The sequence below is a fragment of the Oncorhynchus masou genome, chromosome 7 (genome assembly GCF_036934945.1).
Source record: "Oncorhynchus masou masou isolate Uvic2021 chromosome 7, UVic_Omas_1.1, whole genome shotgun sequence".
In the NCBI taxonomy this organism is placed as follows: Eukaryota; Metazoa; Chordata; class Actinopteri; order Salmoniformes; family Salmonidae; genus Oncorhynchus; species Oncorhynchus masou.
In genome coordinates, this window is record NC_088218.1 from 15,695,064 (window position 1) to 15,722,975 (window position 27,912).

The 27,912-nt window shown below is 47.5% G+C and overlaps 1 protein-coding gene across 2 annotated transcripts; it reads right to left on the minus strand.

Annotated features, from left to right (window-relative positions):
• Positions 1-22: 22 nt before the first annotated feature.
• LOC135543371 (eukaryotic translation initiation factor 5B-like) lies at positions 23-27,670 on the minus strand. 2 transcript variants are annotated; one of them, XM_064970576.1, is made up of 23 exons: positions 27,540-27,670; positions 23,378-23,500; positions 23,159-23,225; positions 19,502-20,270; positions 19,341-19,370; positions 18,784-19,004; positions 18,458-18,707; positions 18,270-18,356; positions 18,061-18,132; positions 17,679-17,971; positions 17,364-17,582; positions 16,640-16,707; positions 16,412-16,553; positions 16,035-16,166; positions 14,191-14,373; positions 13,845-14,006; positions 10,012-10,143; positions 9,209-9,340; positions 9,037-9,113; positions 8,743-8,907; positions 1,775-1,913; positions 1,499-1,660; positions 23-1,264 (listed from the first exon to the last, which is right to left on the minus strand). In XM_064970576.1, the coding sequence occupies exons 1-23, from the start codon at positions 27,572-27,574 to the stop codon at positions 1,157-1,159; spliced, it is 3,768 nt and encodes a 1,255-aa protein (XP_064826648.1). In that variant the 5' UTR covers positions 27,575-27,670; the 3' UTR covers positions 23-1,156. The 2 variants fall into 2 exon arrangements, with proteins under 2 accessions (XP_064826648.1, XP_064826649.1); XM_064970577.1 differs by lacking the exon at positions 19,341-19,370.
• Between the last annotated feature and the right edge of the window lie 242 nt (positions 27,671-27,912).

Genomic DNA, 27,912 nt, shown 5'->3' on the forward strand with positions numbered 1-27,912 from the left:
AATAACAGCATATGAAACCAAGGAAAGTAGCACTTCATATTTATTTTTTATAGAATTGAATTCAATGCATATTCCATCCATACCATTATCCAAAATATACAACAAGGCAGAGGGGGCAGAGTTCGTGACTTCTATAAATATGTCTTTATTGATGTAGATGGTTTATTATCTTTTACATTTTGAACTCAAGTAGAGAGGAGAGGGACCACCTATTTTGTCACCTAGTTCATTCATGGTAAAAAAAGGTCTGTAGGCACCAGTCGAACTGCGCTGACAGGGGGGCTGGTGATGGGTGGTGGTGATGTCAGAGAGGGAGGAGCTTTTTAAAAGGACCATAAAATAACTGCATTCAAGAAAAGAGAAAACACTGACAAGGTCGTATTATTCAGACGTCTAAAACTTCTGGTAAGAATGCCTCCCCTCTCCCCTCTTCTAATCCAGGCCTTTGGCGCACAGCTCCCCTTGATCCGTGATAGATATAAAGAGTTCAGCAAACTCGCCTCCATGTTGGCAACCAACGTGTCATAACAATAAGGTTCTCATTTGCATTCTCGGTGGAATGTCATTCTCCTTGTGACTTCCGGTGCCAACATGGCACCCACGGAAACTTGTCAAACCCAGTTTGCTGAATTCTGTAGATCTGTGGTTCCAGTGACGCCTGACCCAGCTTTCTTCACTCCCACTCGCCCCCTCTCCAGTCTCACCCCAGCCTGAGCACCGGAGTGATTACAGGGGGCAGGACTCCAGCAGCAGACGGATGTGGAGGGTGAGAGAGAGAAAGAGCGGCAAAATGAAAAAAAAAAACTCAAGATGATTCCAAACAACAGGCACGTTGGAATAGTGTGTGTCGATGCTGTCTAAACTGTCACTGTTAACAACAGCAGGAAATAGTTTGGTTTCTCACAGAAAAACACTGTTTCCCCTCTAAAAATACACTCCCCCACCCACCAGAGGGGAGGGGATGGGGGAGAGGGGGAAAGTGGGACACTGCACTGCTCCCACCATTTATGGATGTATACATACGTGGCTGTGATGAACAAGTGTGTGTGTGTGTGTGTGTGTCTTTGATCAGGTGTCACATGATCAGTGGTGTGTGTGTTTGTGTGTAAGTGCTGCGGCCGCCTGAAGACATGAAGGTGTGTGCCCGTTCCTCCGTTCAGATGATTTCAAAAGTCTTCTTGAGCTCCATGATGAGCTGCCAGTCAGATTTGCCCATCTCGTCTCTGAACCAGTTCTTCAGGGCATCGATGGACGCTCTGGTGATCTGGAGAACAAACAAAAGACCACATTCAGAACTCCGAAGTCTCCCCATTCTCATTATGGTCCACTACTTCTAGTACAGAACCCAGTGTTGTTAGAGTTTGGATACCTGCTGTCAGTACAATGTAACAGTGAGTACTTACAACATCTGATACACTGTATTGACCTGAAAACCCACCACACGGTAATTTGAACATTGAAAAGAAAAGTGTTGCCTTTCTCCTCTCTGTGACTGTACCTTGCTGACGAGGATGTCGGTGGCCTCAAAGTGTCGGCCGAACATCTTGGGTGCCTCTCCGGGGATCGGTTCGATCTTTATACAGATCTCCTGGCCCTTCTTGGCACTGTCCACCATCTTGTGGTTGATCTCAATGCTGGTCACGATGCCAATGTCCACAAACTGACAGGGAGGAAGTCAGTCAGATAATATTATTACACCTGTTCCTACGTCCTACAAAGATAGAAACAGGTCCCACAAACACACACTGCACTCTATATATACACAAACACTCACCCCCTTGCTGGGCACACAGAGTGGGGTTCCCTGTCTGAGGACCCCAGCCTCCACGTTGACTCCCATGACTATGGGGTCTCTAGAGTTGAAGATGAACTGAGGCAGGATCTTCAGCTTAGTGGGGAACACAGCAATGTGTCTGTGGAGAATGACAGACAAAACAACTTTTAGTACACCACAAACATACTGTCCTGTCTGGAAACCTAGCCCAGGCATACCCCATGCCTACTGTCCTGTCTGGAAACCTAGCCCAGGCATACCCCATACCTACTGTCCTGTCTAGAAACCTAGCCCAGGCATGCCTACTGTCCTGTCTAGAAACCTAGCCCAGGCATACCCCATACCTACTGTCCTGTCTAGAAACCTAGCCCAGGCATGCCTACTGTCCTGTCTGGAAACCTAGCCCAGGCATAACCCATACCTACTGTCCTGTCTGGAAACCTAGCCCAGGCATACCCCACACCTACTGTCCTGTCTGGAAACCTAGCCCAGGCATACCCCATACCTACTGTCCTGTCTGGAAACCTAGCCCAGGCATACCCCACGCCTACTGTCCTGTCTGGAAACCTAGCCCAGGCATGCCTACTGTCCTGTCTGGAAACCTAGCCCAGGCATAACCCATACCTACTGTCCTGTCTGGAAACCTAGCCAAGGCATAACCCATACCTACTGTCCTGTCTAGAAACCTAGCCCAGGCATAACCCATACCTACTGTCCTGTCTGGAAACCTAGCCCAGGCATAACCCATACCTACTGTCCTGTCTAGAAACCTAGCCCAGGCATGCCTACTGTCCTGTCTGGAAACCTAGCCCAGGCATAACCCATACCTACTGTCCTGTCTGGAAACCTAGCCCAGGCATACCCCACACCTACTGTCCTGTCTGGAAACCTAGCCCAGGCATACCCCATACCTACTGTCCTGTCTGGAAACCTAGCCCAGGCATGCCTACTGTCCTGTCTAGAAACCTAGCCCAGGCATGCCTACTGTCCTGTCTGGAAACCTAGCCCAGGCATAACCCATACCTACTGTCCTGTCTGGAAACCTAGCCCAGGCATACCCCACACCTACTGTCCTGTCTGGAAACCTAGCCCAGGCATACCCCATACCTACTGTCCTGTCTGGAAACCTAGCCCAGGCATGCCTACTGTCCTGTCTGGAAACCTAGCCCAGGCATACCCCACACCTACTGTCCTGTCTGGAAACCTAGCCCAGGCATGCCCCACACCTACTGACCTGTCTGGAAACCTAGCCCAGGCATGCCTACTGTCCTGTCTGGAAACCTAGCCCAGGCATACCCCACACCTACTGTCCTGTCTGGAAACCTAGCCCAGGCATACCCCACACCTACTGTCCTGTCTGGAAACCTAGCCCAGGCATACCCCATACCTACTGTCCTGTCTGGAAACCTAGCCCAGGCATACCCCATACCTACTGTCCTGTCTGGAAACCTAGCCCAGGCATACCCCACACCTACTGTCCTGTCTGGAAACCTAGCCCAGGCATACCCCATACCTACTGTCCTGTCTGGAAACCTAGCCCAGGCATGACTACTGTCCTGTCTAGAAACCTAGCCCAGGCATAACCCACACCAACTGTCTTGTCTGGAAACCTAGCCCAGGCATACCCCATACCTACTGTCCTGTCTGGAAACCTAGCCCAGGCATACCCCATGCCTACCGCCCTGTCTGGAAACCTAGCCCAGGCATACCCCATACCTACTGTCCTGTCTAGAAACCTAGCCCAGGCATGCCTACTGTCCTGTCTGGAAACCTAGCCCAGGCATAACCCATACCTACTGTCCTGTCTGGAAACCTAGCCCAGGCATAACCCATACCTACTGTCCTGTCTAGAAACCTAGCCCAGGCATGCCTACTGTCCTGTCTGGAAACCTAGCCCAGGCATAACCCATACCTACTGTCCTGTCTGGAAACCTAGCCCAGGCATAACCCACACCTACTGTCCTGTCTAGAAACCTAGCCCAGGCATACCCCACACCTACTGTCCTGTCTGGAAACCTAGCCCAGGCATACCCCATACCTACTGTTCTGTCTGGAAACCTAGCCCAGGTATACCCCACACCTACTGTCCTGTCTGGAAACCTAGCCCAGGCATACCACATACCTACTGTCCTGTCTGGAAACCTAGCCCAGGCATGGCTACTGTCCTGTCTAGAAACCTAGCCCAGGCATAACCCACACCTACTGTCCTGTCTGGAAACCGAACCTAGACATACCCCACACCTACTGTCCTGTCTAGAAACCTAGCCCAGGCATACCCCACACCTACTGTCCTGTCTGGAAACCGAGCCTAGGCATACCCCACACCTACTGTCCTGTCTGGAAACCTAGCCCAGGCATGCCTACTGTCCTGTCTGGAAACCTAGCCCAGGCATACCCCATGCCTACTGTCCTGTCTGGAAACCTAGCCCAGGCATACCCCACACCTACTGTCCTGTCTGGAAACCTAGCCCAGGCATACCCCACACCTACTGTCCTGTCTGGAAACCTAGCCCAGGCATACCCCACACCTACTGTCCTGTCTGGAAACCTAGCCCAGGCATGCCTACTGTCCTGTCTGGAAACCTAGCCCAGGCATACCCCATGCCTACTGTCCTGTCTGGAAACCGAGCCTAGGCATACCCCACACCTACTGTCCTGTCTGGAAACCTAGCCCAGGCATGCCTACTGTCCTGTCTGGAAACCTAGCCCAGGCATACCCCATGCCTACTGTCCTGTCTGGAAACCTAGCCCAGGCATACCCCACACCTACTGTCCTGTCTGGAAACCTAGCCCAGGCATACCCCACACCTACTGTCCTGTCTGGAAACCTAGCCCAGGCATACCCCATGCCTACTGTCCTGTCTGGAAACCGAGCCTAGGCATACCCTACACCTACTGTCCTGTCTGGAAACCTAGCCCAGGCATGCCTACTGTCCTGTCTGGAAACCTAGCCCAGGCATACCCCATGCCTACTGTCCTGTCTGGAAACCTAGCCCAGGCATACCCCACGCCTACTGTCCTGTCTGGAAACCTAGCCCAGGCATACCCCACACCTACTGTCCTGTCTGGAAACCTAGCCCAGGCATACCCCACACCTACTGTCCTGTCTGGAAACCTAGCCCAGGCATACCCCACACCTACTGTCCTGTCTGGAAACCTAGCCCAGGCATACCCCACACCTACTGTCCTGTCTGGAAACCTAGCCCAGGCATACCCCACACCTACTGTCCTGTCTGGAAACCTAGCCCAGGCATACCCCACACCTACTGTCCTGTCTGGAAACCTAGCCCAGGCATACCCCACACCTACTGTCCTGTCTGGAAACCTAGCCCAGGCATACCCCACACCTACTGTCCTGTCTGGAAACCTAGCCCAGGCATACCCCACACCTACTGTCCTGTCTGGAAACCTAGCCCAGGCATACCCCACACCTACTGTCCTGTCTGGAAACCTAGCCCAGGCATACCCCACACCTAATGTCCTGTCTGGAAACCTAGCCCAGGCATACCCCACACCTACTGTCCTGTCTGGAAACCTAGCCCAGGCATACCCCACACCTACTGTCCTGTCTGGAAACCTAGCCCAGGCATACCCCACACCTACTGTCCTGTCTGGAAACCTAGCCCAGGCATACCCCACACCTACTGTCCTGTCTGGAAACCTAGCCCAGGCATACCCCACACCTACTGTCCTGTCTGGAAACCTAGCCCAGGCATACCCCACACCTACTGTCCTGTCTGGAAACCTAGCCCAGGCATACCCCACACCTACTGTCCTGTCTGGAAACCTAGCCCAGGCATACCCCACACCTACTGTCCTGTCTGGAAACCTAGCCCAGGCATACACCACACCTACTGTCCTGTCTGGAAACCTAGCCCAGGCATACCCCACACCTACTGTCCTGTCTGGAAACCTAGCCCAGGCATACCCCACACCTAATGTCCTGTCTGGAAACCTAGCCCAGGCATACCCCACACCTACTGTCCTGTCTGGAAACCTAGCCTAGGCATAACCCATACCTACTGTCCTGTCTGGAAACCTAGCCCAGGCATAACCCATACCTACTGTCCTGTCTGGAAACCTAGCCCAGGCATACCCCATACCTACTGTCCTGTCTGGAAACCTAGCCCAGGCATGCCTACTGTCCTGTCTGGAAACCTAGCCCAGGCATACCCCACACCTACTGTCCTGTCTGGAAACCTAGCCCAGGCATGCCCCACACCTACTGACCTGTCTGGAAACCTAGCCCAGGCATGCCTACTGTCCTGTCTGGAAACCTAGCCCAGGCATACCCCACACCTACTGTCCTGTCTGGAAACCTAGCCCAGGCATACCCCACACCTACTGTCCTGTCTGGAAACCTAGCCCAGGCATACCCCATACCTACTGTCCTGTCTGGAAACCTAGCCCAGGCATACCCCATACCTACTGTCCTGTCTGGAAACCTAGCCCAGGCATACCCCACACCTACTGTCCTGTCTGGAAACCTAGCCCAGGCATACCCCATACCTACTGTCCTGTCTGGAAACCTAGCCCAGGCATGACTACTGTCCTGTCTAGAAACCTAGCCCAGGCATAACCCACACCAACTGTCTTGTCTGGAAACCTAGCCCAGGCATACCCCATACCTACTGTCCTGTCTGGAAACCTAGCCCAGGCATACCCCATGCCTACCGCCCTGTCTGGAAACCTAGCCCAGGCATACCCCATACCTACTGTCCTGTCTAGAAACCTAGCCCAGGCATGCCTACTGTCCTGTCTGGAAACCTAGCCCAGGCATAACCCATACCTACTGTCCTGTCTGGAAACCTAGCCCAGGCATAACCCATACCTACTGTCCTGTCTAGAAACCTAGCCCAGGCATGCCTACTGTCCTGTCTGGAAACCTAGCCCAGGCATAACCCATACCTACTGTCCTGTCTGGAAACCTAGCCCAGGCATAACCCACACCTACTGTCCTGTCTAGAAACCTTGCCCAGGCATACCCCACACCTACTGTCCTGTCTGGAAACCTAGCCCAGGCATACCCCATACCTACTGTTCTGTCTGGAAACCTAGCCCAGGTATACCCCACACCTACTGTCCTGTCTGGAAACCTAGCCCAGGCATACCACATACCTACTGTCCTGTCTGGAAACCTAGCCCAGGCATGGCTACTGTCCTGTCTAGAAACCTAGCCCAGGCATAACCCACACCTACTGTCCTGTCTGGAAACCGAACCTAGACATACCCCACACCTACTGTCCTGTCTAGAAACCTAGCCCAGGCATACCCCACACCTACTGTCCTGTCTGGAAACCGAGCCTAGGCATACCCCACACCTACTGTCCTGTCTGGAAACCTAGCCCAGGCATGCCTACTGTCCTGTCTGGAAACCTAGCCCAGGCATACCCCATGCCTACTGTCCTGTCTGGAAACCTAGCCCAGGCATACCCCACACCTACTGTCCTGTCTGGAAACCTAGCCCAGGCATACCCCACACCTACTGTCCTGTCTGGAAACCTAGCCCAGGCATACCCCACACCTACTGTCCTGTCTGGAAACCTAGCCCAGGCATGCCTACTGTCCTGTCTGGAAACCTAGCCCAGGCATACCCCATGCCTACTGTCCTGTCTGGAAACCGAGCCTAGGCATACCCCACACCTACTGTCCTGTCTGGAAACCTAGCCCAGGCATGCCTACTGTCCTGTCTGGAAACCTAGCCCAGGCATACCCCACGCCTACTGTCCTGTCTGGAAACCTAGCCCAGGCATACCCCACACCTACTGTCCTGTCTGGAAACCTAGCCCAGGCATACCCCACACCTACTGTCCTGTCTGGAAACCTAGCCCAGGCATAGCCCCACACCTACTGTCCTGTCTGGAAACCTAGCCCAGGCATACCCCACACCTACTGTCCTGTCTGGAAACCTAGCCCAGGCATACCCCACACCTACTGTCCTGTCTGGAAACCTAGCCCAGGCATACCCCACACCTACTGTCCTGTCTGGAAACCTAGCCCAGGCATACCCCACACCTACTGTCCTGTCTGGAAACCTAGCCCAGGCATACCCCACACCTACTGTCCTGTCTGGAAACCTAGCCCAGGCATACCCCACACCTACTGTCCTGTCTGGAAACCTAGCCCAGGCATACCCCACACCTACTGTCCTGTCTGGAAACCTAGCCCAGGCATACCCCACACCTAATGTCCTGTCTGGAAACCTAGCCCAGGCATACCCCACACCTACTGTCCTGTCTGGAAACCTAGCCCAGGCATACCCCACACCTACTGTCCTGTCTGGAAACCTAGCCCAGGCATACCCCACACCTACTGTCCTGTCTGGAAACCTAGCCCAGGCATACCCCACACCTACTGTCCTGTCTGGAAACCTAGCCCAGGCATACCCCACACCTACTGTCCTGTCTGGAAACCTAGCCCAGGCATACCCCACACCTACTGTCCTGTCTGGAAACCTAGCCCAGGCATACCCCACACCTACTGTCCTGTCTGGAAACCTAGCCCAGGCATACACCACACCTACTGTCCTGTCTGGAAACCTAGCCCAGGCATACCCCACACCTACTGTCCTGTCTGGAAACCTAGCCCAGGCATACCCCACACCTAATGTCCTGTCTGGAAACCTAGCCCAGGCATACCCCACACCTACTGTCCTGTCTGGAAACCTAGCCTAGGCATAACCCATACCTACTGTCCTGTCTGGAAACCTAGCCCAGGCATAACCCATACCTACTGTCCTGTCTAGAAACCTAGCCCAGGCATACCCCATACCTACTGTCCTGTCTAGAAACCTAGCCTAGGCATACCTCACACCTACTGTCCTGTCTGGAAACCTAGCCTAGGCAGGACAGGTGTAGCCTTCCAATGGGCTGAGTGTGGATCACTTGTGCTAAGGCCTATGACAGAAAAACAAAGTTATGGTTGGTATCACGTATTGTGTGTGTGTGTGTGTGTGTGTGTTCACATACTTGAACTCGTCCTGCTTGGCCTTCTTGTAGTCCTCTCTGTACTTGGTGAAGGCATCAAACAGGTGGTAGATGATCTCAGCGCTGAACACCCTGACCCCCAGACTATCAGCCATCTCCTGAGAGTCCCTCTCCACCTTCACATCAAACGCCAGGATCGTTGCATACCTAGAACAGGACAGCATGGATTTTTATTGTCCAGTTTACACAGATAGGTTAATTACGCTGAGACAGTAACCAATCAAACAAATGTATGACAGGGTATAGAAAGGAGAGAAGACAGAAGAGGTCACACACTGTGGGTCATGCTCCAGCATAGTGGAAGCTTTCATCACGTCTTTCTTGTGGACTGGACCAATGTTGATGCCAGCGTACTGTTGGAGGAGACGGAAAAACATGAACATTACAGCACAGTTTCTCAATACTATATTGTAGTTTGATACGGTGTGTGTGTGTGTGTGATACTCACAGGCACTTTGGACACTCGTAGGAACTCGAGCAAGGCTTCCAGGGATCCGAGAGTGGAGGCCTGGACGTACACACCCTTCTCCTCCAGTTTGATGGAGTTCAGAGTCTGTTTCAGCTCCCGCACCAGCTCATCCTGCAGGGGGATCATAATGCAGAAGATCTCAATACACTGTGTGTGTGTGTGTGTGTACTAGCAACAAACTCAAGAGATGGGAAAAAAAGACAAGGAGAGGAAGCAGGGAGCCATTCATAACTATTGACATGTAGCCATAGGTGGCAGAGGGATCCAGTCTAACACTATTGAGACACAGCCCTGTTTTCATACACAGAAGTGTTTCTTCAACTATGGGTCGGGTTCCAAGTGGGTTGCGAATAATGAGAATACATCTATAATCCCACACTATTTCTTCTTAATTTGGGTGGTTGGAGGATGATTTGGGTAACAGGGTCAATTTCTCATTTGGGTCTCGAGCTGAACATTTTTAAGAACCTCTGATACACAGTACATAAACTGGGTGGTTCGAGCCCTGAACGCTGATTGGCCGAAAACTGTGATATATCAGACCATATACCCAGGGTATGACAAATCACTTATTTTTACTGTACTAATTACTTTGGTAAGCAGTTTATAATAGCAATAAGGCACCTGAAGGGTTTTTAGTATATTGCCAATATACCACAGCTAAGGGCTATATCCAGGCACTCTGCGTTTCGTCGTGCTTAAGAACAGCCCTTAGCCGTGGTACATTTGTCATATACCACACCACCCCCCCGGGCCTTATTGCTTAAATGTGCCAGTCTCACCCTGAGCACGGCCACCTCGTCCTCCTTGTGGGCCACCAGCAGGGGGAGCCCTGCCAGGGTCTTCTCCAGGTCTTTCCCCAGGATCTTCACTCCCTGGGCCGTACACACCTCCTTATGCTTCTCATACTGGTTCTAAAGAGGACAGGGGGTCAGATCATTCATTAATAATACTACCTACTGGTTCTAAAGAGGAGAGGGGGTCAGATCATTCATTAATACTACCTACTGGTTCTAAAGAGGACAGGGGGTCAGATAATTCATTAATACTACATACTGGTTCTAAAGAGGACAGGGGTCAGATCATTTATTAATAATGCTACCTACTGCTTCTAAAGAGGACAGGGGGTCAGATCATTCATTAATAATACTACCTACTGGTTCTAAAGAGGACAGGGGGTCAGATCATTCATTAATACTACCTACTGGTTCTAAAGAGGACAGGAGGTCAGATCATTCATTAATACTACCTACTGGTTCTAAAGAGGACAGGGGGTCAGATCATTCATTAATACTACCTACTGGTTCTAAAGAGGACAGGGGGTGAGATCATTCATTAATACTACCTACTGGTTCTTAAGAGGACGGGGTCAGATCATTCATTATACCTACTGGTTCTGAAGAGGACAGGGGGTCAGATCATTCATTATACCTACAGGTTCTAAAGAGGACAGGGGGTCAGATCATTCATTATACTACCTACTGGTTCTAAAGAGGACGGGGTCAGATCATTCATTACACCTACTGGTTCTGAAGAGGACAGGGGGTTAGATCATTCATTAATACTAACTACTGGTTCTGAAGAGGACAGGGGGATAGATCATTCATTAATACTACCTGCTGGTTCTAAAGAGAGCAGGGGGTCAGATCATTCATTAATACTACCTACTGGTTCTAAAGAGGACAGGGGGTCAGATCATTCATTAATACTACCTACTGGTTCTAAAGAGGACAGGGGGTCAGATCATTCATTAGACCTACTGGTTCTGAAGAGGACAGGGGGTTAGATCATTCATTAATACTACCTACTGGTTCTAAAGAGGACGGGGGGATAGATCATTAATTAATACTAACTACTGGTTCTGAAGAGGACAGGGGGATAGATCATTCATTAATACTACCTACTGGTTCTAAAAAGGACAGGGGGTCAGATCATTCATTATACCTAATGGTTCTGAAGAGAACAGGGGTCAGATCATTCATTAATACTACCTACTGGTTCTAAAGAGGACAGGGGGTCAGATCATTCATTAATACTACCTACTGGTTCTAAAGAGGACAGGGGGTCAAATCATTCATTAATACTACCTACTGGTTCTAAAGAGGACAGGGGGTCAGATCATTCATTATACCTACTGGTTCTGAAGAGGACAGGGGTCAGATCATTCATTAATACTACCTACTGGTTCTAAAGAGGACAGGGGGTCAGATCATTCATTAATACTACCTACTGGTTCTAAAGAGGACAGGGGGTCAGATCATTCATTAGACCTACTGGTTCTGTAGAGGACAGGGGGTTAGATCATTCATTAATACTACCTACTGGTTCTAAAGAGGACAGGGGGTCAGATCATTCATTATACCTACTGGTTCTGAAGAGGACAGGGGTCAGATCATTCATTAATACTACCTACTGGTTCTGAAGAGGACAAGGGGTCAGATCATTCATTAATACTACCTACTGGTTCTGAAGAGGACAGGGGGTCAGATCATTCATTAATACTACCTACTGGTTCTAAAGAGGACAGGGGTTAGATCATTCATTAATACTACCTACTGGTTCTAAAGAGGACAGGGGGTCAGATCATTCATGAATACTACCTACTGGTTCTAAAGAGGACAGGGGGTCAGATCATTCATTAATACTACCTACTGGTTCTGAAGAGGACAGGGGGCCAGATCATTCATTAATACTACCTACTGGTTCTAAAGAGGACAGGGGGTTAGATCATTCATTAATACTACCTACTGGTTCTAAAGAGGACAGGGGGTCAGATCATTCATTAATACTACCTACTGGTTCTGAAGAGGACAGGGGGTCAGATCATTCATTAATACTACCTACTGGTTCTGAAGAGGACAGGGGGTCAGATCATTCATTAATACTACCTACTGGTTCTAAAGAGGACAGGGGGTCAGATCATTCATTAATACTACCTACTGGTTCTAAAGAGGACAGGGGGTCAGATCATTCATTTATACTACCTACTGGTTCTGAAGAGCACAGGGGGTCAGATCATTCATTAATACTACCTACTGGTTCTGAAGAGGACAGGGGGTCAGATCATTCATTAATACTACCTACTGGTTCTGAAGAGGACAGGGGGTCAGATCATTCATTAATACTACCTACTGGTTCTAAAGAGGACAGGGGGTCAGATCATTCATTAATACTACCTACTGGTTCTAAAGAGGACAGGGGGTCAGATCATTCATTTATACTACCTACTGGTTCTGAAGAGCACAGGGGGTCAGATCATTCATTAATACTACCTACTGGTTCTGAAGAGGACAGGGGGTTAGATCATTCATGAATACTACCTACTGGTTCTAAAGAGGACAGCGGGTCAGATCATTCATTAATACTACCTACTGGTTCTAAAGAGGACAGGGGGTCAGATCATTCATTAATACTACCTATTGGTTCTAAAGAGGACAGAGGGTTAGATCATTCATTATACCTACTGGTTCTAAAGAGGACAGGGGGTCAGATCATTCATTAATACTACCTACTGGTTCTAAAGAGGAGAGGGGGTCAGATCATTCATTAATACTACCTACTGGTTCTAAAGAGGACAGGGGGTTAGATCATTCATTAATACTACCTACTGTTTCTAAAGAGGACAGGGGGTCAGATCATTCATTAATACTACCTACTGGTTCTAAAGAGGACAGGGGGTCAGATCATTCATTAATACTACCTACTGGTTCTAAAGAGGACAGGGGGTCAGATCATTCATTAATACTACCTACTGGTTCTAAAGAGGACAGGGGGTTAGATCATTCATTAATACTACCTACTGGTTCTAAAGAGGACAGGGGGTCAGATCATTCATTAATACTACATACTGGTTCTAAAGAGGACAGGGGGTTAGATCATTCATTAATACTACCTACTGGTTCTAAAGAGGACAGGGGGTCAGATCATTCATTAATACTACCTACTGGTTCTAAAGAGGACAGGGGGTTATATCATTCATTAATACTACCTACTGGTTCTAAAGAGGACAGGGGGTCAGATCATTCATTAATACTACCTACTGGTTCTAAAGAGGACAGGGGGTCAGATCATTCATTAATACTACCTACTGGTTCTAAAGAGGACAGGGGGTCAGATCATTCATTAATACTACCTACTGGTTCTAAAGAGGACAGGGGGTTAGATCATTCATTAATACTACCTACTGGTTCTAAAGAGGACAGGGGGTCAGATCATTCATTAATACTACACACAGATCATCTTTATGGGGCCTAGGTGCAGTGAAATGTGTTGTTTTACACAGTCAGCAATAGTAGTACGGCACCTCTTGCTCAAAGGCAGACAGATTTTACACGTTGTCGGTTTGGGTATTTGAACCAGCGACTTTTCGGTTACTGGCCCAATGCTCTTACCGCTAGGCTACCTGCTGCTAATTCTAACTTCCACCGTCACATTATCGCTTAGTCTGCCATTGACATCAGTGAATTATTTAGTGAAAATGAGACGTGGAAGTGGAAGTTAGGGTTAACCCTTAGCCAAGTCATGGACAGCATGACATTCCTGTTGAAATCAGGTCAGAACTGTCTGCTGCTCCTACAACTGCTCTTTAATATAAACATAAACATTTCCTCCATACCTTAACCCTGAGCTCCTTCATGGGTGGAGGCAGCAGCAGCCCCCTGATCTGGGTGACGATGGGTCCCTCCACCCCCGGGACGATGACGGTCATGCCCTCCCGGAGGACCCCGTTGATCAGGATCACGTCTATAGTGGTGCCCATACCAGGCAGGGCTTTCACCTGACGATGGACAGGGTGTTAAGTGTTAGATGACGCAACGGTAATGACACTGACGTAACGGTAGTGCGACTGGTGTAACGGAAACAAACCTAAAATAACAGCAATCTAACCGTGACAACAACAGGGAGGATCATTCTTCCTCGTCCCCATAAACTGTAACAGTAATGTAGTAATTGTCCCTCACCTCCATGACCTGAGCCCTGAGCTCGTCGCAGTGTGCCAGGCGTCGTGCCAGCATGGTCTGGGTGAGCTCCACCAGCAGAGCGATCAGGTTGCCCATGCCGTCCCCGGAGTGGGCCGAGGTGGGCACCAGAGACACAAAGGTCCTCGGGTCCTTGTTCTCATGGAAGAGGGCTGCGTTCAGACCCTGTACGAATACGCAATCAAATCAAAGTTCATTGGTCGCATACGCAGATCTGTAGATGTTAAAGTTGCAGTGAAATGCTTATCTTTCTAACTCTACCAGTGAAGTAATGTCTAACACAATAACAACATACGAATGAAATGAAGAAATATCAGAACGAGCAATGTCAGAGACCAGAATATAAATATAGATACAGTGGGGCAAAAAAGTATTTAGTCAGTCACCAATTGTGCATGTTCTCCCACTTAAAAAGATGAGAGAGGCCTGTAATTTTCATCATAGGTACACTTCAACTATGACAGACAAAATGAGAAAGAAAATCTAGAAAATCACATTGTAGGATTTTTAATAAATTTATTTGCAAATTATGGTGGAAAATAAGTATTTATCATAAGTTTATCTCAATACTTTGTTATATACCCTCTTCACAAGGTTTTCACACACTGTTGCTGGTATTTTGGCCCATTCCTCCATGCAGATCTCCTCTAGAGCAGTGATGTTTTGGGGCTGTTGCTGGGCAACACGGACTTTCAACTCCCTCCAAAGATTTTCTATGGGGTTGAGATCTGGAGACTGGCTAGGCCACTCCAGGACCTTGAAATGCTTGTTACGAAGCCACTCCTTCGTTGCCCGGGCGGTGTGTTTGGGATCACTGTCATGCTGAAAGACCCAGCCACGTTTCATCTTCAATGCCCTTGCTGATGGAAGGAGGTTTTCCCTCAAAATCTCACGATACATGGCCCCATTCATTCTTTCCTTTACATGGATCAGTCGTCCTGGTCCCTTTCCAGAAAAACAGCCCCAAAGCATGATACTTCCACCCCCATGCTTCACAGTAGGTATGGTGTTCTTTGCATGCAACTCAGCATTCTTTGTCCTCCAAACACGACGAGTTGAGTTTTTACCAAAAAGTTCTATTTTGGTTTCATCTGACCATATGACATTCTCCCAATCTTCTTCTTGATCATCCAAATGCTCTCTAGCAAACTTCAGACGGGCCTGGACATGTACTGGCTTAACAGGGGGACACGTCTGGCACTGCAGGATTTGAGTCCCTGGCGGCGTAGTGTGTTACTGATGGTAGGCTTTGTTACTTTGGTCCCAGCTCTCTGCAGGTCATTCACTTGTGATCATTTTGACCCCACGGGGTGAGATCTTGCGTGGAGCCCCAGATTGAGGGAGATTATCAGTGGTCTTGTATGTCTTACATTTCCTAATAATTGCTCCCACAGTTGATTTCTTCAAACCAAGCTGCTTACCTATTGCAGATTCAGTCTTCCCAGCCTGGTGCAGGTCTACAATTTTGTTTCTGGTGTCCTTTGACAGCTCTTTGGTCTTGGCCATAGTGGAGTTTGGAGTGTGACTGTTTGAGGTTGTGGACAGGTGTCTTTTATACTGATAACAAGTTCAAACAGGTGCCATTAATACAGGTAACGAGTGGAGGACAGAGGAGCCTCTTAAAGAAGAAGTTACAGGTCTGTGAGAGCCAGAAATCTTGCTTGTTTGTCGGTGACCAAATACTTATTTTCCACCATAATTTGCTAATAAATTCATTAAAAATCCTACAATGTGATTTTCTGGATTTTTTTTCTCATTTTGTCTGTCATAGTTGTGCTGTCAACACCAAAACTCTTTCCCCCTCCGTTGTTCATATAGTTAGTGACCTGCTGGGCGAACTCCACGATGACAGCTTTGGCCCTCTCGTCAAACTCATCCTTGGTGTTCTTCTTCTGCTTCTTCAGTGTGGCCACCACGTCTGTGTCCGGGCTCTTCTTCCAGTCGTACAGACGGTCAATCTGGAGACATAGAAATGGAACGAATAGAAGGGACAAAAATACACATCACATGGATGGGCAACTAATTAACTACTTGTGCAAAAAAAAAGAAAGCTATTGTATCCTGGTAGCTTTATTCCCAGTGAATTGTGGGCTATTGAGTGCCTTTAATACATGCAAGTCCTCTACTAGACATCTATCCATCCATCCATCCATCCATCCATCCCAGAGGTAAGCAATGAGCATGTCTGACCAGACAGACTGACCTTGTTAAGTGCTACAATGAAGGGACACTTCTTCTCCTTGAGCAGGTTGATGGACTCCAGGGTCTGAGGCTCCAGGCCGTGCATGATGTCCACCACCAGGATGGCTATGTCACACAGAGAGCTGCCCCGGTTCCTCAGGTTACTGGACACACAGACAGACGGAGCGAGACGCAGTCAGACAAACACATTTAGGGCAGTGGACACACATTTTTCTGAATGAGGGGTTACCTGAAAGACTCGTGGCCTGGGGTGTCGATGATCAGCATTCCTGGGATTTTAATGGCCTCGTTGTTGAACTGAAGAGGAAACAATGAAATGATTAAAGAGCCATTAAACACAAACTATCTATTCAAATCCAATGTCATACATACACTGAGTGTACAAAATATTAGGAACACCTGCTCTTTCCATGACAGACAGACCAGATGAATCCAGGTGACAGCTATGATCCCTTATTGATCATTTGTTAAATCTACTTCAATCAGTGTAGATGAAGGGGAGGTGACAGTTTAAAGAAGGATTTTTAAGCATTGGAACATGGATTGTGTACGTGTGCCATTCAGAGGGTGGATGCGCCAGACAAAACACTGAAGTGCCTTTGAACGGGGGTGGGGGGTACGGTAGTAGGTGCCAGGCGCACTGGTTTGAGTGTGTCAAGAACTACAACGCTGCTGTGTTTTTCACATTCAACAGTTTCCCGTGTGTATCAAGAAGGGTCCACCACCCAAAGGACATACAGCCAACTTGACAACTGTGGGAAGCATTGGAGTCAACATGGGCCAACATCCCTGTGGAACGCTTTTGATACCTTGTAGAGTCCATGCCCCGTCGAACTGAGACTGTTCTGAGGGCACAACAGAAGGTGTTTCTAATGTTTTGTACACTCAGTGTACGGTCACTGTTCAGTGTATGACTGGGTCTGAGCTGCAGGGAGAGGAGCAGCAGTACTCACGTTCTTCACCATCTTGGTCTGCTCTACGATGGCCTCCAGCGGTACGTTAGTGGCTCCGATCTGTTGGGTGATCCCTCCTGCCTCTCCGTCCTGTACGTGTGTATGCCTCAGCTTGTCCAGGATCTTGGTCTTGCCTGTGTCTACGTGGCCCAGTACACAGACGACGGGGGAGCGGAGCTTGTCCAGGTTTATGTTCTTTATGTTCTCTGCTCGCCGTTTCTACAGAGGAGGAGCACAGAGACAACAACATTACACTTCCCTACCGTTTAACAATGTTGATAGGATGTGTGTTTGTGAGTAAATGTGTGAGACTACCTCAATACGCTTCTTGGCCTTGTCGTAGATCCGCTCCTCTTTAGTGCGATCGTCATCGGAGTCGCTGTCACTACTGGACTCTGAGCTCTCCTTCCCTCCCTTCCTCTTAGTGGCTGGGGCCTGCTGCGTTGTGTGAGGCTGACTCTCCTTCTCCTCCTCCTCCTCCTCACTCTCCTCCTCTTCATCATCCTCTTCCTCCTCGTCCTCGTCCTCTTCCTCCGGCTGTGACGAGGGTTTCTGTTGGGGCTGCTTTGGCGTCTCTGGCTTCACCTCGATGTGGACCGTCTTCAGCTCTGTAGAGGGAGAAGAGACGTTATGTGAGGTGTAAGCCACCAAGCCTTTGGGAGATATTGCTAAAGACCTAAAGTCTGTCCTGTCTTACCTTTGTCCTGATCGATGGTCTCAGCAATAGCCTCCCAGTCATCAACTGCAGACTCAGCTTTCTGCTCTACCTCTGGGGGGAGGGACAGGAAGACACGACACAAAATGTGACTGAGGCAATGAAAGTTGTCTGGCGTTACACCCAGATCTGGACAACAAGCGGAGGACATTAAGGCAGGCTCCGTCTCCAAGATCTATGGTCCATTTTACCTGCTGGTACTTCGGGAGTTTCCACTGCCATCGGTGAGATGATTGGCTCTGCCGTCTCCGACGTGGGTGACATGACCTCTGAGATCTCTGACCGGGGAAGAGGAGGAATGAGGGATGAGGCACAAACGAATAGATAGATGACTTTGCAGTTGAACATGTATTTGATGTGGATTGGAAGAGGCTGTTACCTTCAGGGGTCTGTGCTTGTTGGGGCTTCTTTTTCCTCTTGTCTCCGTACACTGGCTTCTTCTTTGGCACTGAGTCGTCTTTGGATGGCACTTCAATACCCTGGGCCTTCAGGAGTTCCAGTGTGGCCTCTGCCCTGGCCCGGGCCTCTTTCTGGGCTTTGGTCAGCAGTTTGCCCTCCTTCTTCAGCCTCTCCTTCCTCTCTTTCTCCTTCTGTTTCTTCTTCTCCTTGCGCTCCTGTTCCAGACGCTCCTGTAGGTGTTACATTGAAGAGGGCAGTTGGTAAGAGGTCAGTGTGTGTGTGTGTGTGTGTGTGTGTGTGCTTAACCTGCTCCAGTCTCTGAGCCTCCTGCTCTTCCAGGCGACGCAGGTTCTCCTCTTCCTCCTTCTTGGCGCGCTCCTCTTCCTCCTTCATGTGAGCCAGAGCCTCCTGCATGGCCTTCACTGTGGCTTTGCTGGGTCCCTTCTTCTTCTCCTCTTTCTCCTTCTCCTTGTCCCCCTTCTTCTTCTTCTTGTCTTTCTTGCCCTTCTTGTCTCCCCCTTCCTCTTCTGAAGTAGCACAAAACCCCGGACAGAAATCAGTCACAGCACAGTAACTATGCAAGCCATTTCTACATTTGGACTAATTGCATGTAACTACACAGTAACGCCACTTTTAACTACTTTGAAAACATCACCATTGGGTTCATTCATTGTTTCCACCACCACATCGGCAGCTAATGGGTACAGAATTAAAATCAGTAGACTTCTACTATTGTAACTGCATGCAACTACACATTAACACGTGTATTTGTATGTATTATGCTGCTCATCCTGGGGTCCAGCAAAATTAAGGCATCTAACAAGCTACCTTGAAGCAGAAATCTGTTTGTTTCCTTCCCTTACCATTAATTGCTTCAAGCACCTCATCGGCAGCTAATGGGTACAGATAAGCATTTACACATTAAAACGAAAGTAGTTCCTACATGGCATATGGGCAACTCATTGTAAAGTGTTGCCGTTTAGACTGTGGAATGGATACAATATAAACCAATTGTAAATCTCACCCTCTCCTTGAGGATCAGCCCCTTCCTGATCTTCAATCTCTGCTGCTGCCCCTGTCTCTGCTGCTGGGGTTGGGGCTGCTGCTGGGGTTGGGGCTGCTGCTGGGGTTGGGGCTGCTGCTGCTGGGACCACCGCTGGCTCACTCTTCTTCACTACCTCTTTCTCTTTCTTAGGCACTGCTGCAACCTCAATACTCCCCTCTTTCTCCTCCTCCTTCTCCTTCTGCTTCTTCAGCTTAGCCCTGTCCTCCTCTTTCTTCTTGCGGTCTCTCTCCTTCTTCTCTGCCTTCTTCTGAGCTGCCGTCTTCATCTTGAAGGTTCCCTCCTCCTCTTCCTCTTCTTCACTGTCTGCCTTGGCTTTGCCCTTCTTCTTCTTGCCTTTCTTTCCGGCCTGCGACGCCACCGAGTCGTCATCATCTGAATCATCCTCCCCTCCCCCCTCTCCTTTCCTCGCACCTCCATCGTCATCCTCCTCTTCCTCGCCCGAGGCCTCCTTGCGGCCTCCCTTCTTCCCTGCCTTGGGTTTCCTCCGGGTCCGTGAGGCGTCGTCCTCCGAGTCTGAGCCAGCAGCAGCAGCAGCGGGGGCAGCAGACGTCTTCTTGTCCTTCTGCTTGTCTTCGTCTTCCACGTCACCCGTACCCGAAACCTCTTCGTCGTCCCCGTCGTCATCCTCCAGGCTGGCTCGCTTGCCCTTCCGTGTCTTCTTCTTCTCTGCTTTGGTGGGCGGCGGGGGCTCGGTGGCACTCTCCGGCTCGTCTGTGGCGTCTGGTTTCTGTGGATTGCGGAAGTGATGAGTGCTCCATAGAAGCATGTGCTTTGCCAGACAGGGTCATTACATAGCATTGGGCTATAGCCTGGTATAAGGTCATTACATATGCATATTAGCATTGGGCTATAGCCTGGTATAAGGTCATTACATATGCATATTAGCATTGGGCTATAGCCTGGTATAAGGTCATTACATATGCATATTAGCATTGGGCTATAGCCTGGTATAAGGTCATTACATATGCATATTAGCATTGGGCTATAGCCTGGTATAAGTTCATTACATATGCATATTATCATTGGGCTATAGCATGGTATAGGGTAATTACATAAGCATATTAGCATTGGGCTATAGCATGGTATAGGGTCATTACATAAGCATATTAGCATTGGGCTATAGCATGGTATAGGGTCATTACATAAGCATATTAGCATTGGGCTATAGCATGGTATAGGGTCATTACATAAGCATATTAGCATTGGGCTATAGCATGGTATAGGGTCATTACATAAGCATATTAGCATTGGGCTATTAGCCCAGGGTTTCCGGTTAGAAAATGTGGCGCCAGACATGACTGGACCCATAGGACTATGCATTGGGTGCATATGCACCCTGACTAGGCGTCCACCCACGTGCCCAGAATAACAGTCATCACATTTAGATTATGGTCATTCATTTTAACAGAACATGCAAGTCAAGGATGCAGTGACCTGTGTCCTTCTTACCGCTCACATTGAAGATGTTAGAATATCTGTCCACATGAACTTTGCCAACAAGACGAGTGACGAACAGCAAAAATAGGCAGCGAGCTTCAAGTTTGGGGAAGCTATTTCTCCCAGGAAAAATGGCGTTTTATAATAAAGCATCCCATGAATCATCGCATTAGCAGACTTATGTAAGATAACCTACTATTCTTAAGGAGTAAATCGGACAGTCAACATTTTGATTAATAATATAACTCAATCACTGTTCGCAAAAAAGACTGTTCAATGCGTGGCGGAGCTCGAGGCCTCGGCTATATCAGATACATTCTTTCTTTCTGTGCACATAAAACAAATATGGCCTTTTATAAAAACACATTTCATGCAATTCTACTACACTTTATATGACTGCAGACATTAGCAGAATATTTTTTTAAATGACAAATTACAGGGTAGCTTACTCTGCTGACACTGACAATATAATAGGTCTACCAGAAAGGGTGACAGAATATGACGTCCATCTAAACTGGAGGAGGAAAATTATAGTCCAAAAACAAACTTTTAAGTGACACTGACACGACAATGATAAAGAGTGAATTTGAGCAAAGCTCACTCAACGGGGATATGGCCGATGTCTTTGCTGGTGCATAGGCCTACTGTTGTACGCTCAATTGAGTTGAGAATTTACAGATTAGAGTGTTTTCATTGTCTTCTCTTTACAGCAATAGCCATGCTTCTTTCCAAACTATGTTTTCCCATGATTGAATTTCGAAATATTCCAATATGCCTGGCTGGGCCTCTTTTCATTGACAGTCATAACTCAACAATAATCTATTTGGCATTTTCCACGTGTGCTGCCCAAATTCCGCATGCTACCTTTCCTTCCAACTGTAGGCAATGGGATTTAAAACAATCCACAACGTATTAAACATGTTTAAGGCTAGAGGAGGCTAATGATCCTCTGTGGCCAAAGCATGCTTAACAGCCTATTTTAAATGATTTTATTTATTTCTGTATAGACAGGAGTAGGCTAAATCAGTCTATATCATTTTGGCAATTTAATAACATTTTCTTAGGGATTCCCTAGCCTTTTATCACTGTGCATGTGCCTGTCAATCTACTATCCCCCATAGTAGAAAAGTTTACCTATTCTATTGGTCAGTTTGTTGAGATGGAGAGAGCCCAAACAGACTCTGGGACAGTTGTAGAACGATAATCCCAAATTCATACAACCAGTATGCCTCGGATACATAAAACATACTTCAAAAAGCAACGAGTCGGGCGCAACAGATCAGAACATTTCGATTAAATGTTTAAAAAATATAATTTTTTAAGATAATTAAGTCAGCAATGTGCACAAGGCAGTAGGCTAGGCGGGAATGTGCATTTGGCTACCGGACAATGAAATAAAGTTGATAACCAATAGAAAAGAAGAGAAATAGTCTATAGTCTGTTTAAAATATTTTCCTCCACGGATATGGTGGGATTCTGCCTCGTCTACTTTGAAGCAAGATAAAACACGCCCCATAATATGTAGTAAAACATTGAGGTTTCAAACAATTAAGTAGCTATACGTTTTCAAGAGGCTTACTGCCTCCAGCTCATTGCAAAGTGGTGTGGGAAGCCTGCCTTCCGTTGCCTGTGTATTTGAATGTCGAATGGGAAGCACACTTCAATAACCAGTACAGAAATAAAAAAATAGCAGGTATTTTTAATCGTGGCCACAAAAATGTTTTCAACCCACGATTGCATTTACAATTATTGTGCAATGATTGGGCTTATAAAAGCTCTGTCTGACAGATTTTCCTGGTTTAAGGCTCAGTATCTGTATGCTGTGCACATGTGATTAAAGAGATGCATAACGAATATGCACAAGTGGCAATTTAATTACACTAAATTATGCTAATTAACCCATAGAAAGAATAAGCATGAACGGTCAAATGTATTTACATCAATTGGTATTTCCGTCAATAGGCCAAAACGCATTATCAGCTTTTCTAATTTATTTTTTTAAGCCGGCTATTACTGGCTAATGGAAACCCTGTTATAGCCTACTATAGGGTCATTATATATGCAGATTAGCACTGGGCAACAACCTGGTATGGGATCATTACATATGCAGATTAGCATTGGGCTATAGCCTGGTATAGGGTCATTCCATTTGAAGATTAGCATATGGCTACACTTCACCTTGCTGCCTTTAGCTCCTGTGGTTTCAAGAGACAGTTCCTCCAGCTCCTTCAGGATGTCGTCTTCACTGTGAAAGATCAAATCATTATGATCAATACACAGTAGGCTGCAAAGTCCAAGGCAAGTGCAGAAATATTTCCCTCCAACAGTTGGTTCTTATTTCCTTAGTTATTTTAAAACGGGAGCGTTCATTACTGTCGGAGAGAAATAAAGACTTACTCAAAATCGTCTTTCTTTTTGTCTTTCTTCTTCTTGGCCTTTCCTTTACCTTGCTCCTTGGAGGCTCCCGCTCCTTCGATTTCTGCTGCTAGGGCGTCAAGGTCGATGCCACCGTCTTTGGCACTGAAACAAAGTCATGCAAATCACATATGATGCACATTACACATGGTAAAAGACAGCATTACCAAGCATATCTTCTCAATGCAGATTTCTGCCATATGCTATGTTACAAAAAATGCAGGCTTACAGGCTGACTACACCGCTCGCGTCGCGTGAGCGAGTATGCAAAATAAATGTAGAAATCTATGTTATTCAATTATTGCACCAACACTGCTCACACGGCGCCAACGAGCGTCTGCGTTGCCAAGGTATAAAATAGAAGTAAGTTCTATTTGTGACGCAGATCGCGCTGCAACTCCTGCCTCTTCCATCATTGGTTTACAGAAGCAGATACCCACATGCCATCTCCTCGTTGGTTATACCCACGTGGGTGACTGAAAGACAAACGAGGTCAGTGGCGGTAATGCACCTAATTTATGAAAGTTGCCAATCGCAATATAATGTCAAGAGAAGAAAAGGCCTGGAAGGAGGAGAGATGACTAGAAACGATTCGGTTGACCGTTTTATGTGTGGATTAATTGGCGGAGTAGAGAACCTTGTGCATTTCAGGTAAAATAACAACTCAATGTTTTCATCCCAGGACAAATTAGCTAGCAACAGCAAGCTAACTAAAAAGGACAAATTAGATAGCAAGTGCAAGCTAGCTAGCTAAATTGCCATAAATGTTTAACGCTTTTGACCTGTCCCCAAATTAATATAATTGGTTGAGAGTTTGCTTTGATATTTTAACCTTTGTGTCGTGATCGCATTTTGTGTGGGGACAAAATACATTTATGCACACGCGTAGCCGGTTTGGGTTCCGTGTTACAAACTAGCAATGAATGTGTGGGATTTCAAATATTTGCAGCCTTGATCAAATTAGCACATTTCACGCAAATATGATTTTCATATCCAGTCCGACAAAAAGACAGACCATGTCAGTCAGTCAGTCCGACAAAAGACAGACCCGGTCAGTCAGTCAGTCCGACAAAAGACAGACCCGGTCAGTCAGTCAGTCCGACAAAAGACAGACCATGTCAGTCAGTCAGTCCGACAAAAGACAGACCATGTCAGTCAGTCAGTCCGACAAAAGACAGACAGACCATGTCAGTCAGTCAGTCCGACAAAAGACAGACCATGTCAGTCAGTCAGTCCGACAAAAGACAGACCATGTCAGTCAGTCAGTCCGACAAAAGACAGACCCGGTCAGTCAGTCAGTCCGACAAAAGACAGACCCGGTCAGTCAGTCAGTCCGACAAAAGACAGACCCGGTCAGTCAGTCAGTCCGACAAAAGACAGACCATGTCAGTCAGTCAGTCCGACAAAAGACAGACCCGGTCAGTCAGTCAGTCCGACAAAAGACAGACCATGTCAGTCAGTCAGTCCGACAAAAGACAGACCCGGTCAGTCAGTCAGTCCAACAAAAGAGAGACCCAGTCAGTCAGTCCGACAAAAGACAGACCATGTCAGTCAGTCAGTCCGACAAAAGACAGACCGTGTCAGTCAGTCAGTCCGACAAAAGACAGACCGTGTCAGTCAGTCAGTCCGACAAAAGACAGACCCGGTCAGTCAGTCAGTCCGACAAAAGACAGACCCGGTCAGTCAGTCAGTCCGACAAAAGAGAGACCCGGTCAGTCAGTCAGTCCGACAAAAGAGAGGCCCAGTCAATCAGTCCGACAAAAGAGAGACCCAGTCAGTCAGTCCAACAAAGACAGACACAGTCAGTCCGTCCGAAAAAAGACAGACCCAGTCAGACATTCTGACAAAGACAGACTCAGTCAGTCAGTACAACAAACACAGACCCAGTCAGACAGTCCAACAAAGACAGACCCAGTCAGTCAGTACAACAAACACAGACCCAGTCAGTCAGTACAACAAACACAGACCCAGTCAGTCAGTACAACAAACACAGACCCAGTCAGACAGTCCAACAAAGACAGACCCAGTCAGACAGTCCAACAAAGACAAACCCAGTCAGTCATTCCGACAAAGACAGACCCAGTCAGTCAGTCAGACCCAGTCAGTCACAGGACACTAAAAAGTCTTGTCAACAGAAAATGTTGACAGATTTGAAGGCTTTACTGCGGTCCTAAAATGACTTGCTGGTGGCCACAAATCAACCCTGACAGTGGGAAGTATGCATCCAACAAGAACACCACCACCACCTGAATGGCAGCTGCACACTTGACACTGTTACGCCTTCAGTCCCAAAAAATGCAATAACTAATTCTAGACCTTCAGTCTTATGTCAGACGGGTGAAGATGAAAACCAAACATGAGAGACAAACAACTTCAGTCCCTAACCTGTAATGACCATTATGATCATCTCAACTACTAACCATCCACAATCCAACCACAATTACCTTACCTGAAGCAGCACATGGATCTTTGAGACTAAAAGCCCTACATCTGCTCAGCCTCAGACTTTATACAGAGGGCGAGGCTAGCCTCCTTGCATGCCTGTTGCATCAGCAGTGGAAAACACCTCTGTGTTAGAATGAACAGGGCCCAACCCCGGGTGAAACACACAGGGTGCACAGTGCAGACACTCTTGCCTCTGGGTAATAAAATCATGAAGAAGCAGCTGATAGACAGGATGTTGATGGAATTATCCAGTTCTATCAATGTTATTCCTTTCACTTATTTACCTGTAATAACTACTATGAATATTGCTTAAATACAAGTGCCTTTAGGGTTAGGGGCTAGTGGTTGTTTCTGGACCAGACCTATAATAGTTGTTGGTTATGGGGAACAGAGAGGACCATAGTTAATCAAGCTTTAATATCCTTCTGCCATTGCTGTTCAGCGCCATCTTTAGCCCTGGCCTGGTATCATCTTGACCTCACAGCAGAGTTGACTGGAGCAGGAACAGGCTGCAGATCAGCAGTATACAGTACAAGGGATGAGAGCTCACCATCACGGCAGGTCAGTCAATATATATCCCTCAATTATCAACTTAAATGGCAGCCGCCGCCACCAAGCCAGCACGACACTTAGCCTACTGTCGCTCTGTCTATTATCTGTCAAGGCTCATTCCCACAGTCAAAAGCAGACACCTGGTCATGACTTACAAAGGGTGGATAAGAGTGCTTACTACAAGGAGCTAGTGTAGATTTGTGCACTTGGCAGACAAGCATCCGTTGTAGGGCTATGTCGTAATGAGACGTGAGTCAGTGTCAATTGACATCTCTATTCAGGAATGTATCAATTTATGAACAACGACACTGGTTAAGACTTTTGGTCGTAAAGCATCATACTTGGCAATGAAAATAGTATTGAGATCAGTATACTGCTTTATTATGAAGCCACACCAAACTGAGGACAACAACAAATCTCTGGGGTATCAATCGCAAATGACCATGTTTACTCACACGGGGTCACAGCCATTGAATGGATACTCAAGCCATAGAGGCGACAGTTGGGACAATGAATGAGGGCCCTTTCTGACAGCACAATGAAAAGGGATGATGTTGCAGGCATGGGGCATAGCCTGGCTGGAGGTCCTCACTTGTGTTGTCAGTGACTCAAAGATTCAGCAATAGTTCGCTGACAATGTCCTCCTAGAATTGCAACATATATAGCTAGTTATCTGCGTTTCCCTATTAGTGGGCGAGCAAGGTAGCTAAGTTAGATAGCTCACGAGCTCATGGAAATTAACTCCATTATGTGACTGCATGGAGCCTGGCTAGCTAGCTGGTAGTAGGATGCCAATGTAGCTTCATAACATATGCTAGCTAATAGCGAGAATAATAGGTTTCGTGTCTCTGTTGTTCAGCATCAAGTATGTTTATACGAGATATAAATTGGTTAATTCATTGTCAATATGAAAGGTAGAAAACAAGTGCGCGAGGATAACGTTAGTTTATGAATAAGCCCGAGACGGGAGGCCTAGCCAAGGCAATCTGCCGCCACATGAAACTCATGGCTTCAGTATCATGCTAATGCTAGCCAGCTCAGCCTGTACGACTAGCGTTAGCTAGCTAACAGTTATAGTCATAGAAGTCTGTTGCATACATCACAACTTTCTCAAATCGTATGACACACGGGCCACACTATCGTGTACCTGTCATCGCCTGACTTTTTCTGTTTCTTCCCCATTCTCCTTGTTTTTTATTTTATCCACAATGTTCAGCCTCGTTGTTCGCCGATACAGCACATATGGTTGGTCCAATGGGGGTTGGTCACACATCCTGCGCAGTTGCAGAGCGTTTTCTATTGCCTGTACTGAAGTGAAGGGCATCTTCACTGCGCAAACTGCGCAGGTATAATGGAGTAACACATTATTAATAGTATTGTTATTGTGACAGGTGCAAAGAAACGTGTTGTTTTACAGGGTCAGCCAGTAGTACGGCATCCCAGGGGCTAATTAGGGTTAAGTATCTTGCTCAAGGGTACATCGACAGATTTTTCACCTTATCGGCTCAGGTATTCAAACT

Excerpts from the sequence above, each read along its gene's own strand:
- LOC135543371 (XM_064970576.1), bottom strand. The coding sequence starts at position 27,574 with ATGGGGAAGAAACAGAAAAAGTCAGGCGATGACAG. Across the intron at positions 18,133-18,269 it reads AACTCCCGAAGTACCAGCAG|AGGTAGAGCAGAAAGCTGAG; the intron begins GTAAAATGGACC and ends CCCTCCCCCCAG. Across the intron at positions 14,374-16,034 it reads TCGTGGAGTTCGCCCAGCAG|GGTCTGAACGCAGCCCTCTT; the intron begins GTCACTAACTAT and ends GTATTCGTACAG.